At 39.5% G+C, this 14,098-nt stretch overlaps 1 protein-coding gene across 1 annotated transcript; it reads right to left on the bottom strand.

The window, feature by feature from the left end:
* Nucleotides 1-7,585: 7,585 nt before the first annotated feature.
* Nucleotides 7,586-8,518, bottom strand: LOC114084118 (putative olfactory receptor 10D4). The gene has a single exon (XM_027925425.2). It carries the CDS (start codon nt 8,516-8,518, stop codon nt 7,586-7,588), a length of 933 nt encoding a protein of 310 aa, XP_027781226.2.
* Between the last annotated feature and the right edge of the window lie 5,580 nt (nt 8,519-14,098).

Here is a 14,098-nt window from a genome sequence, read left to right as displayed (position 1 = left end):
TTCCATAAGTCTGAAATTGTCTAAATTTTTGCAAGTCAATCTAATTAAGTTTCTATAGGTATTTCATCAGAATAGAAATGCTAAAAATTTATTATTTTGTATTAAACTTTTTATGTTTGGAAAGGTTTAATTTGCTTGAGGTTAGAAAAAATATCTAAATCAGCAGAGATGCTCCCTTACAACAAAATGAAGAATAATTTCTTATTTAGTATTTTTATGGTTGTGATAGCTTGTCCTGAGGTTAATCAAAATCATGTAGCACTAAGATAATCCATAAATCTTTCTGTTGGCATTATAAACTTGTGAAGCAAGAGAACTGGATTATACATTGGAAGATCTGGATTCTAGAGTTTGTTATGTTATTACCTAAAATTTCAAAATGTAGGCTTTTTACTGGTACTTATTATTTCTAATATTGCCGTCTGTTACTTTATAGTGATAAGTGGTAAACAGTTTTTAAAAATTATTTGTGTGTGTGTTTCTGTATTTAAAAAACAGAAAAGGGGAGCTTGTAAAAAACAATGTCTACTTCAACATTCTTTGTGGGGACAAGTGCATGGAGTACCACATATATGGCATATGTTAAGGGCATCTGAGTGGTAAACCACTCGCCTTGTGCTAGGCTTATGAACGGCAGACCGCTTACCCTGCAGGCACAGCCCTCGGTGTGAGGCCATGTGTTGCAGTCCCTGCGCTTACTCCATGGCCCCGCTCCTCAATTGGCCCCTGCAAAGATAGTTAGCAAGACATTGTCTTGGTGGCTGCCTATAATCTGTTTAGCTACTGCCTGAGTATATATATGTGGTAACTGTGCAATAAAAGCAGACCTGGTTCCTGCTTGGTCTCTGGAGGTCTTGATTAGTGACTTGGCAGCCACACTCTCCTCTACCCTGTTCTGTGGACCTTCTCACTGGACACAAGAGAGCCCACACAGCTCGGGCCCAAACAGGGACCTGAGATAAGCCTATAGGACAGGGTATGGCCCTCACAGAGCCATGAGGAAGGGGAAATGGGGAACCTACCAAGTTCCACCAAATACTTGCAGCTGCAAATGCTGCACACTCTCTTAGATACTAGAGGTTTAACCATGAATAAGAGAGAAGCCCAGAAGTTCTGGGATGTAGTAATAAACACTAGCCTGTGGATCAATGCTGCTAATGTTTTTGATTCTACAAAATGGGAGAAGATAATGGCAAATGCACGGCAAGCTGAAGTGAGGCAAGGGCATACTTTACCACTATATATATATATTTTCCTATTGTGACAGCCATTGGGCAAAGTTTAGGGTGCTCTGCAGCAGACCCTTGTCATATAATGATGGCCCTGGGGGAAGATGAGGCTTTGAGAGACAGACAAGTGGAAAAAGCAGGGGCAAAAATATACCTCAAAGCAAGGAACTGCAGCAGTTAGAGGAAAGCAGGGGCGAGAATCTACTTCAAACCAGTAACCACAACAAGTGCAGAAGTGCGAGAGGCGGGAAATGGTACTGCTAGCCTTCGTGGTGCAGGAAGAGGTGACCATAAATGTTGCAAGTGCACCTTCTACTTACAGGCAAAGATTATATCCTTTCCTAAGTCAATGGCAACTGCCTCCTTATGAGGCAATGCCAAAGCCAACAAGGGACTATGAGAGCTTAGAAATGACCAGGCCACCAGACAGGCCCAAGGCATGGGGTCTTCCAGAATCCCATTCCAAGAGGCCAGAGATCCTTTTGAAGATCTATGTAAGATAGAAAATGAAAAGTGGGGTAAGGGAATACAAGCCTTCCCAGTCAACAAGGCCCTCACACCACAGTGCCCTGCCACTTGGTATCCACACACATTGGGTATCCGGAAGGAGTTAAAGAAGTCAGTAAAAGAGGGTGGGTCCTGGGTGCTATTTGCAGAGCAAATGCTCAAATCACTCAGTTTTGAACTTAATTCCCCTCAAGACTGGAAAGACCTAGCCAGAACCTCTCTTGAGCTGGCATCATTTTTGAAGTGGAAGGCATTTTTCTATGATAACTGTGAACAGCAGGGGGATCATAATCACACCACAAATGTTAACCTCCCAGCTGAATGTTTGCAGGGAGAAAGAATCTACAGTTCCCCTGCAGTAGAAGCCACAGGCCCACCAAATTATTTTGATCAGGTGGGGCTCTGTGCTCTGAGAGCTTGGAGGAAGTTACCAGCTGGGGGAGGGACAGTTTCTAAACAGGGCTTAAGGCAGAAAGTCACTGAAGACTTGCCACAATTTATTGACAGAGTAAACAAGGTGGTAGAAGGAAAGGTGTCTCATGAAGAAGCTAGGGCAGCCTTAGCCAAGGAGTTGATATGGGGGTTATTAAATAAGGAACATAGTACAGCAGTGGTGCCAGTACACAATGGCACACTGGATGACTGGATTTTTGCCATTCAAGATATAGGGTCACAAGCAGCTCAAGCCTCTCTGCTGCCCTCAGCCATGGCAGTTGCATAAAGTCAAGATTAAGGGGGTTTGCAAACAGCTAGTCAGAGACAGCAAAAAAAAGTCCACTCATTTTTCCAATTGGTCCTTTACAACCTGCTGGAGTGAATCCCCGAGAGTTAAAAATCTAATGCTTTATGGCAAATGGATATCACTCATTATGCTCCTTTTGGAAATTTAAAATATATTAATATAGTTATTGATATCTATTCAGGCTGTGTAATGGCCACAGCCTCCACTGGAGAAACCACAAAAATGGTCATCTCCCATCTCTTAAATGTTTTGGTTATGAATGTTCCCATGTCTATTAAAACTGACAATGGGCCAGCCTATACTAGCAAGACATTTCAAGCAATTTGTAATGATTGGCATATACAGCACTTAACTGGGATCCCCTATAACCCTTAGACTCAAGGCATTATAAACACACACACACACACACACACACACACACACGCACGGAATTAAAGACCATGCTACAAAACAGAGGGGGGAAACTATACCAATTGTCCCCTTGCAATGCCTTGAACAAAGCCTTACTTGCTTTAAATTTTCTTTCAATTTCAAAATTTTCTACAGAAACAGCAGCCCATAAGCATTGGGCCCCCCTCATGGGGACCTCTCATCTACTATGGTCTCATGAAAGGCTCCCATAACAAATGCATGGGATGGTCTGGGGCCCCTCCTAACCATGGGTTGAGGGTTTACATATGTTAACAGGAGCCTCACCCAAACTGGGTGCCTGCCAGAAAAGTCAAGCCCTGGACTCCCAAAATACCAACCAAGAAGATAAAGGAACTAACTCTGGAGGATAAACCTCACAAACAAAGGACTCAAGGATGCAAACAAACCTCATGTAAAGTAACCTGGGGTGATATTAAAGGTGCTGTTGACCAAGCCACCAGATTGTCTCCTTTGCCTGGTGGCAACTTCATTCCTGGGCCTATGATGATGGTTCTATTGTGTGCAATGCTCACTGCTAATAGTGAAGCCTCCCATCAGGTAAATTGGGCTTTGGTCACTAGGCAACCATCTTTAGCTGTTGTTAATTGGAAAGGGGCTTTATCTAAGTTCTTCTGTAATAATTCCAACCTTATTGATCCTCAGTTATCCATCCAGAAGGTGATAGTACCCTGAAATACCAGCATTTCTATGCCTACTCTGCTTATTTATTTCTCTAGAGTAGATAATGAAACCTATAATCCAGACAGTCCCCTCTGTTTTGCTCTTGCCAATGAAACTATTATTGATAACCATAATAAGTCATATGTTGGCCTGTCTCTCACTGACCTTAGAGTTATAGTTAATGCTACCTATAGCCATAGATTCCCCCATGGCAAATGCAAGAAACCCTTGCTGCCAACATGCTCAACAATGCTTTTTGGAAAGCTCCCCTTGGATAATGATAGCATCCCATGGAATCAATGTGTCACTGCCTTACCTTATCTCCTTGATAAGAGGAATTTCTCTGGGGAAGAACAACATCTATGCACCTGAGTGAGTGCAGCTCCCTGGAATGTAACTGATATTCCCCAAAGCTATATGAGCTACCACAGTAACTGCTACACGGGACAAGCCGTTACCAACCATTATGCAAGAAATCAGTATTGCATGATAGATATCACACCAATATTTCTGGCTGCTAGACCCATCAAATGAGCAGCAGCTGGCTGGAAGAACGGACTAATAATGAGTTCAGACCCTCACCATGGATTTGCTTTTATGACAAATTATACCCATACCCACTATACTCAAGCTTGTGTTATGCCACCCTTTGCCATGCTAATAATCAACGGTACTTTTGGCATAAATATCACTCACACAGAGATCCCTTGTGCAGTCAACACATCCTGCTGGCTCACAAATTGTCTAACCTTTGCTATGAAAGCTAAACATATATTTATCCTCAGAGTGCCCCCTGTGCAATCTGACTTCCTGTGAACCTGCCTAGAGAGTGGAAGAGTCCGGGGGACATGGAGATGAAGAATCTTCTGAAAGAGATCCTGCACAAGACAAAGCATGCAATTAGCCTCATCATGGCTGGGATTACTGCCCTGGTTGCCGCCATCACTGCCACAGCCACTGCGGCTGATTCACTCACTCAGAGTATTCAGACTGCTCAGACTGTAAACAAGTTGTCTACTGCCATGGCAGAAGCCTTTGCTGTTCAAAATGACTTGAATAAACTGTCCCAAGCTGCTATTTTAGTCATTCAACAAGAACAAGACCTCCACCAGGAACAACTAGATATTCTGTTTATGTTGCAAAGGCTTACTTGTGACCCTGAATATCATTGCATTTGTGTCACCCAATATCTGTTTCTGAAAATGTAACCTTACACTTCTCCAGTTTTTCTCAGTATATTAAGGGTGCTTGGGATGCTGACTATGTTATGATTATGCATAACCTTACCAAGGCAATTGTCAAAAAATCAATGAGACTAAGATCTATCTTGACAACCTGCTCTTTCTTCCAGGGATTAACTGAACATTGGAAAAACCTGACAGCCAAATTAACTAATTCTTATAGTGGAATTACTCTGGCCTTGATGTTTATGACAGTGATAAATTTTTCTTGTGTTGTTGTGAGATGCTTGTATAACCATATAAAGGCCATTGAACAAAAAACAGCAATGCTGGCTGAAGTCCTTGCAGCACAGTCAGAGGGGTGAGATGTGGGGACAAGCGCATGGAGTACTGCATACATGGCTTATGTTAAGGGCGTCTGAGTGGCAAACCACTCCCCCCCCCCATAGGCACATGAGTGGCAAACCACTTACCCTGTAGGCACAGCCCTGGGCGTGAGGCCATGTGTTATAGTCCCTGTGCTTGCTCCAGGGTCCACTTCTCGACTGGTTGCTGCAAGGACAGTTAGCAAGACATTGTATTGGTGGCTGCCTATAATATGCTTAGCTACTGCCTGAGTTTATATACATGGTAAATGTGCAATAAAATCAGACCTGCTTGCACCTTCATTTCCAGAGGTCTTGATTAGTGACTCCTCAGCCACTCTCTTCTCTACCCTGTTCCGTGGACCTCCTCACTGGATGAGAGAGAGCCCAGGCAATTTGTCTCCCAAAAGGCAGGTGAAGGAAAAAGAAAGAAACATATAAGTGTTTAAAACTAGAGGGGCTGTTGGGGTTTTCTGATTAGCAGAATATTTAGAGTCATAACAACCTTACTCTAACAGATGAATATGTTTTTTTAAAAAAAAATTTAGATTACACATATAGGAGAAAATGGAGCCACTGTTTACATTGTATTAGTTAACATTAGATATGTTTCATATTTAAATCCAATTGTTGCTTTTTGAAAGGAACATTTGTGTATCAATGGTTTTGAAATTTGCAATATTGTCCATTTGATTTCTATCAAGAGTGGAACCTAACTTCTTGTGAAAAACAATCACAGTGACTGTTATAATTTGAATCTTGAATGTCCTTCCAAAGGCTTGCATGTTAAATAGAACTAGGGGCACTACTGGAAAGTGATGGAGACTCTAGAAGTTGGACCAGATTGGAAGAGGTGGGTAGTCTGGGCCACGTCTTTGAAGGCAACGTCTTGTTCCAGACCCCTTCCCAATCTCTTTCTCTTTCTCTATCTCTCTGAGTTCCCAGAAACCAGCAGAGGAGCAGCTTTCCACTGCCATGCCCTTTTGCCCTGATGTTTCTACCTTGAAGCCAGCAGATGGCCAGAAACTGAAACCTCTGAAACACTGAGCCAAATTTTTCTTTACTCCCTGAAATTGATTATCTGAGAATTTTGTCATAGCACTGAAAAACTAATGAATACATTCTTTCTTTAGAAATTCTTATACACCACATTGCAATTCCCTGGTTACTGGCATGAGCTGCCACTGAACCTTTTAATAGTTTCTAATAGTGCATCCCACACTCTGTGATGACTTATAGATTCTTCTTGGAGAACTGATTTTTAGTCAACTGTTGATAGGCAGAAATTGAAGAAAAGAAGAAAGCAAAAACCATTTCATTACAAAGCACTATTCTATTTTACTTCTAAAACACAAATTACTTCCTCCCTCTCCTACTTTTTTCTCTTTCTCTCTCTCTCTTTCCTTCCTTCCCTCTTTCTTTCTCTGTAATATTTATTTCATTCATCTGTCCAAGGGGAGTTATTGTGCCTTATAAGAAAAGTCATAAATAACTAGTAGATAAAATATAAATAGATGAAATAATATAGAAAAAGAGGAAGAGAATTATATTTATTACACAATTTAGTATAGTTTCTAGTAACAAAACTTACCTGTTTTACCCTCAGCATTATGGAACACAGAGATTAGAGGAAGAAAAATAACTTATATTGTTTGTTTTATGAGAAAGGAAGAAACTTCCCGTGGGAGGGAAATTTATTATTCCTATTTGAATTTAAATAATTTTAGTTTGATTTTTCTTTATAGACACAGAAATAAATCAACATCTTTTTTTAAAAGCCAAACAGCAAACTATTTACTTTCAATGGGAGTTTTTTATTTTTTCATCACATTTTATAAAACAAAAATTCTTACTTTGTGTATCTAATGAGAAACAATATAGACTCATATCTTTCCAGAGGTCTAATAATGCAATGAAAATATCTAGGTCCAAAGGAATCCGCACAATAAAAAACTCTCAAAATCACACAAGACTTTATTCCAAGAAGATATTACCTTAAATATTAGTTAACTTAGTTTGAATTTTGATGTTGCTTGCTGGAAATTGGAGTTCACTCTCTAAAAGAAGAGACAGAATTCTGATGTTATGTATTAGCCTTTCTTCATTTTTTTTCTCTCACTCTCTTTTTCCTCACGATGTATAAGAGTACACTTTTAACCAAGACCATGAGGAGACAGATGTGTTTTAATTCTTTCAACTATTTAAACAACTAAGAAATGTTTTGGGGTACAATTGTGCTGAGACAGAATTCATACAGCATGAGTACAATGTCAAATAGCAACATTATCAGTTCTATTTCATTATAAACATGGGGGGAAAAGATGGACATGTATATTAAAATACTGAGAATAAGAGGTAGATTGATTCAGAGTATATTTTATTTCAATATGATTTGAGAACCTCAGATGATAATTTGTCCTATGATATGGAAAATCAGACTTCATTCTAAAAAGCTTTAGAGTCTTTTATTTATTTTTCCACAGCAAGACTTCTCTTAGGAAATACATTTCTCAGGGCTGATTTTACGTCTTTATTCCTCAGGCTGTATATAAGCGGGTTCAGCATGGGAGTCACAAGGTTATTCAAGATCTGAACAACAGCACTCAGCAGGGGCCTGGGGTTGGGCTGTAGGTAGACAATGATGACTGGCCCATAGGCACAAAGAATTGCAGCCAGGTGAGCACTGCAGGTGGAGAATGCTCGTTGCCTGCCCTCTGTTGAACGAATTTTGGATATGGAGATCCCAATGCAAGTGTAGGAAACAAGGATGAGAAAAAAGCAAATGAGAGACAAAATACCAACATTTGTAAAACCTACTCTCTGAGCCAGAGATGTGTCCTCACAGGCTAGAGGTAGCACTGCAGGTATATCACAGAAGTAATAGCCCACCTCATTGGATCCACAGTAGGGTAACTGGAAGGTGACGGAGGTTAGGATAATGGCATGGACGCAGCCACCCATCCAGGTCCCTGTGGCCAAGACAGAGCACACTCTGTGGTTCATGATGATCATGTATCTCAAGGGAAAGCATATGGCAACAAAGCGGTCATAGGCCATCACTGTGTACAGGAAACACTCAGTGCAGCCCAGGAAATGGTAGAAGTAGAGCTGGGCAGCACAGCCCTGGAAAGAGATGCCATGTTCCTGCCCTGAGAGGTACAACAACATCTTGGGAGCAGTTGTGGAAGAGAAACCCAGGTCAAAGATGGAGAGGTTTCCCAAGAAAAAGTACATGGGAGTGTGAAGCCGAGAGGAGGAGATGACAGCAGTGAGAATGAGCACATTTCCCAGGAGGGTACACAAATAAAATAATGAGAACACAAAGAAAAGGGCCGTCTCTAGGCCCTCTGTCTCAGGGATTCCCAGCAGGATGAATTCGCTCACCATGGTTTGATTTCTCATTTTTATAGAAGAATCAATTCTTGGTTGTCTGTAGAAAGAAAGCTGTGGTTAAATTTAATATGTATGTAAATTTGTTCTGTTTAGATCAGTGCAATGAAATGGAGAAGAAAATATCTAGATATTTAGAGAGTGATGCTTTCTGAAAAAAATTGTCTTTATCTGCCCACATCTCCCAGGATGGGTATACCCTTCCACAGTGTAGTTTCCAATAGCAGGTGGCACTCATGAACAATCCCACTCAGCCTCATTGGTCTATTCTCCTATCTTCCATTCTGCATACACACTGTTAAATTGCATTAATTGAAATGTTCCCTTGTGACACTTGTGGAAGTCACACGTGCAAAAGATACAGTATTTTTTCAGTGGTCTCATCCTCTGGAGTCCCTGAAATTAGTGCAGATGAGTGACTGGTAGCCTCCACCTCAGGCTCCAAAGTCTGTAATTCTTTAAGCAGGTCCAAGTTAAACAACACTAGTTTTGCACCAGTAGGAGACACAGGGGAGAGGGTAGTAAAAACACCTTTACAAGTTTTATGAATTGAAAACCTCGAATTTTTTATTGTTTTATGTTTTCCAACACAGTATGATCTTTAAATTATAGATCACTCCATGGATTCTAAAAAACAACGCCTACGACCCTATCAATATCTGTTATCGCTCTCTTCTCTCTCTCTCTCTCTCTCTCTCTCTCTCTCTCTCTCTCTCTCTCTCTCTCTCTCTCTCTCTCTCTCATACACACACATACACAAATCTATAAATGATTGTGAGGAAAGCCAAGAAAAAAAATAAAGGTAAATTGGGCATGGTGTCCCAGCCCTGTAATCTCAGAAGCCCAGCATGCTGAGGCAGGAGGATCATAAGTTCAAAGCCAGCCTCAGAATTTTAGCAAGGTGGTAAGCAGTGAGACTCTTTCTTTAAATAAAATAAAAAAAACAGGGCTGAGGAGGTGGCTCAGTGGTTAAATGCCCCTGTGTTCAATCCCTGTACCAAAATATAAGTAAATAAATAATAAACAAAGGCAAAACTTCAGGTACTCACATAGCAAACACTGTGCATAACTGGCTGGATCCCTTAAATGTTGTTTTTGTTTCCTCCCTACTAGAAGAAAGAAGCTTCCCCTGCCTCAATTACCAGCAGCCTACAGGTTGCTAATAAGGATCCTGAATTACTCTGCTTTTTAGCTACTTTCATGTAGAATGCCACATATCTAAGGGCACTCCAGTTCCCTTACAGTCATTTCCTGTCTGACTCCAGGAACTGCAACAATTCATAAACACAGGAGATTTTAATAACCTTGGTTTTCCTTTGGGCATTAATCCTTCAAGTCAGGAGCCTCATTTTGCAAGAGTGCAATTAAGTACTTGGTATAATTGGAGCTCAGAAATGAGAAAGTGAGATGAAGAGAAAGAGAGAGAGATTATTATAATTTCCTTTGTAAAATATACTTTGTGGAATAAAAGGTTGATCTGATACCTATATAGCACATACTTACGTATACATGTTTTTATTTAGTGCTTTTTTATGTGCTAATGTTTTTAATAGATCATTTATACATTATCTTACTCCACAATACTGCCAGAATTGACCTATTGCAATAGCAACTGCAGTAGCTGAGAGAATTAAAGAAATTGATGAAAAGCTAGGCCCAGTAAGTGTGGGAACAAGGCAGCTCCAGGGCCCTTAGAGTTTTATGAAGCAGCTTTACAGCAAGGCTGTGCAATGACTCAGGTTCACAGCCCTCTGCTTTTGTGGAACTCAACTTAAAATTCAGTACAATGTCCTTGGTTAAGTCATACGCTTGCCCTGTGTTCAGGGTCCAGGGTCCAGGGGAACAAATATGGGCAGTGCTCAATGGTATGGAGAGGGGCTACTGCCTAGACAGACGAGTAGAAAATATGCTGAAGGGCCATTATGGGTTTGAAGCTATTACTTGAAATGTCTGCCTTGTGTACTGAGTGGCATATATTGTGTCTTCCATGTTAATGTTATGAATATTCAATAAATATTGGGTAGAGGGTACCAGACCTAATGCTTCAATGAATACAATTATTCATTTGTTTATTTACATGTACATGAATTCCACTTATTCCAACAAATATCTAGAGTCCAAATTATGCCATATATTAATCACTTGCTAAGAGAGATAGCAAGTGAACTGTAAAATGGGTTAGACATATTCCCTTGGCTCAAGAAATGTAAACTATCTCTGGGAGAAAAATATTGTACAGTCTTATTTAGATTTCAAAATTCTGATGAAATCTACAGAGATAGGAAAAAGTAAGTAATAAAGAGAGTTTTTGTTGTTGTTGTTGATGCCGCTGTTGTTTATAAATGCCCCAAATCATGGAAGGAGCTGGCATTTGGCTTGTTTTTCAGGACTTTTGTCTGTGAAGTTTCTGATCAAGTTTTAGTGCATATAGTACCTTAGATAGCTACACCACTCTGAAAACATCTGGAATCTGGAATCATTATTAAAAATTAATAATGTTTTTCTTACATACTAAACAAATGATAAAATGATGTAAAACTAGATAATTCTACTATCCTATTTATCTTTCTTTTTTTTTTTTTTTTTTTTTTCCTTTTCAGTATGAGAGAGGAAACTCAGGGCCTGGCATATGCTGGGCAGAAACCTTACCTGTGAGCCACACCCCCAGTCCAATCCTTGATTATCTTTAAATTTTGGAGCACCATGACTGGCATGAAGAATTATTTTCTTATCAAAAAAGAGACGATTCATTTTAATTAGGTAACTATTAATGTTTTATTATCTTATGAAATGACTAAATCAAGCTAATTAATATATGGATTACCTTTTTTTGTAGTGAAAACATTTAAAATCTACTCTCAAAAATTTTAAAGGCTACAGTACAATTTTATTAATTCTAATCATATTATTGTGCAATAGATCTCTTGAACATGTTTCCCCTGTTTAACTGAAATTTAGCGTCCTTTGATCAATATTCCCTTTTAGCAAGCCCCAGTCCTTGATAAACCCCTTTCTACTCTCCACTTCTATTAGTTCAAATTTTTAATAATTCCTATACCAGAGAAAATGCACAGTACTTTTCTTCCTCTTTATGGCTTATAAATAAGATCCCTGAACTATAGAATTTTGAGATAATTGTTCAGGAAAAAAGGAGAAAAATAGACACAAAATAAAAAAAAAATGCAATTGGCAAAGGGCAAAAGCCTGGCATTAGCTTCATATGATAGCATCAGAGCAGATGTTTATTTACTTAAGTTTCTATGTATGACAGTACACTAAAATCAGATTTCAATTCTCTTATCTGGATGGGCCTCCCACAGACGCCCTCTAGGAATGCTTACAAGGTAGGAACCAACAGAGGAGAGCAACAAATGGGTAGGAGAATAATAAACCCCACTCTGTGGCTTTAGAACATTTTCTTGTAAATGAGTTTAGGCATAATGTAGAACCAACATAATTACTACTACACCACTGGGTTTCAAAATGACTCTGCTTTTCTTCCTCAGGAGTAATTACTCTGTATTTTTTTCCACTTCATTTTTTTAGATTTCCTTATCATTCTCATTTGACCCCAGTCTGAAATATTCTTTCCTTCTCTTGAAAACAGCTTTTTAAAAAGTAAATGTTGCAAACTCATTGCAAAACAGTAAAAAAAACACAAAAAATAAAATGAAAGTTATTCAAATCCCCACAAATAGGATTACATATTTTTTTTTTTAATTTTTTATTGTTGGCTGTTCAAAACATTACATAGTTCTTGATATATCATATTTCACAATTTGATTCAAGTGGGTTATGAGCTCCCATTTTTACCCCATATACAGATTGCAGAATCACATCAGTTACACATGCATTGATTTACATATTGCCATACTAGTGTCTGTTGTATTCTGCTGCCTTTCCTATCCTCTACTATCCCCCCTCCCCTCCCCTCCCCTCCCCTCTTCTCTCTCTGCCCCCTCTACTGACATTTGTTTGTCCCCCTTGTATTATTTTTCCCCTTCCCCTCACTTCCTCTTGTATGTACTTTTGTATAACTCTGAGGGTCTCCTTCCATTTCCATGCATTTTCCCTTCTCTCTCCCTTTCCCCCCCACCTCTCATCCCTGTTTAATGTTAATCTTCTTCTCATGCTCTTCGACCCTACTCTGTTCTTAGTTACTCTCCTTATATCAAAGAAGACATTTGGCATTTGTTTTTTAGGGATTGGCTAGCTTCACTTAGCATAATCTGCTCTAATGCCATCCATTTCCCTGTAAATTCTATGATTTTGTCATTTTTTAATGCAGAGTAATACTCCATTGTGTATAAATGCCACATTTTTTTATCCATTCATCTATTGAAGGGCATCTAGGTTGGTTCCACAGTCTTGCTATTGTGAATTGTGCTGCTATGAACATTGATGTAGCAGTGTCCCTGTAGCATGCTCTTTTTAGGTCTTTAGGGAATAGAATGAGAAGGGGAATAGCTGGGTCAAATGGTGGTTCCATTTCCAGCTTTCCAAGAAATCTCCATACTGCTTTCCAAATTGGCTGCACCAATTTGCAGTCCCACCAGCAATGTACAAGTGTACCCTTTTCCCCACATCCTCGCCAGCACTTGTTGCTGTTTGACTTCATAATGGCTGCCAATCTTACTGGAGTGAGATGGTATCTTAGGGTGGTTTTGATTTGCATTTCTCTGACTGCTAGAGATGGTGAGCATTTTTTCATGTACTTGTTGATTGATTGTATGTCCTCCTCTGAGAAGTGTCTGTTCAGGTCCATGGCCCATTTGTTGATTGGGTTATTTGTTATCTTATTGTCTAATTTTTTGAGTTCTTTGTATACTCAGGATATTAGGGCTCTATCTGAAGTGTGAGGAGTAAAGATTTGTTCCCAGGATGTAGGATCCCTATTTACCTCTCTTATTGTTTCTTTTGCTGAGAAAAAACTTTTTAGTTTGAGTAAGTCCCATTTGTTGATTCTAGTTATTAACTCTTGTGCTATGGGTGTCCTATTAAGGAATTTGGAGCCCGACCCCACAGTATGTAGATCGTAGCCAACTATTTCTTCTATCAGACGCCATGTCTCTGATTTGATATCAAGCTCCTTGATCCATTTTGAGTTAACTTTTGTGCATGGCGAGAGAAAGGGATTCAGTTTCATTTTGTTGCATATGGATTTCCAGTTTTCCCAGCACCATTTGTTGAAGATGCTATCCTTCCTCCATTGCATGCTTTTAGCCCCTTTATCAAATATAAGATAGTTGTAGTTTTGTGGATTGGTTTCTGTGTCCTCTATTCTGTACCATTGGTCCACCCGCCTGTTTTGGTACCAGTACCATGCTGTTTTTGTTACTATTGCTCTGTAGTATAGTTTGAAGTCTGGTATCGCTATACAGCCTGATTCACACTTCCTGCTTAGCATTGTTTTGCTATTCTGGGTCTTTTTTTTTCCATATGAATTTCATGATTGCTTTCTCTATTTCTACAATAAATGCCGTTGGGATTTTGATTGGCATTGCATTAAACCTATAGAGAACTTTTGGTAATATCGCCATTTTGATGATGTTAGTTCTGCCTATCCATGAACAGGGTATATTTTTCTATCTT

The sequence above is a fragment of the Marmota flaviventris genome, chromosome 9, assembly GCF_047511675.1.
Source record: "Marmota flaviventris isolate mMarFla1 chromosome 9, mMarFla1.hap1, whole genome shotgun sequence".
Lineage (NCBI taxonomy): Eukaryota > Metazoa > Chordata > Mammalia > Rodentia > Sciuridae > Marmota > Marmota flaviventris.
The sequence above is the reverse complement of the archived record's forward strand: the minus strand, read 5'-3'. Positions and strand labels throughout refer to the sequence as shown.

Excerpts from the sequence above, each read along its gene's own strand:
- LOC114084118 (XM_027925425.2), bottom strand. The coding sequence starts at position 8,518 with ATGAGAAATCAAACCATGGTGAGCGAATTCATCCTGCTGGGAATCCCT.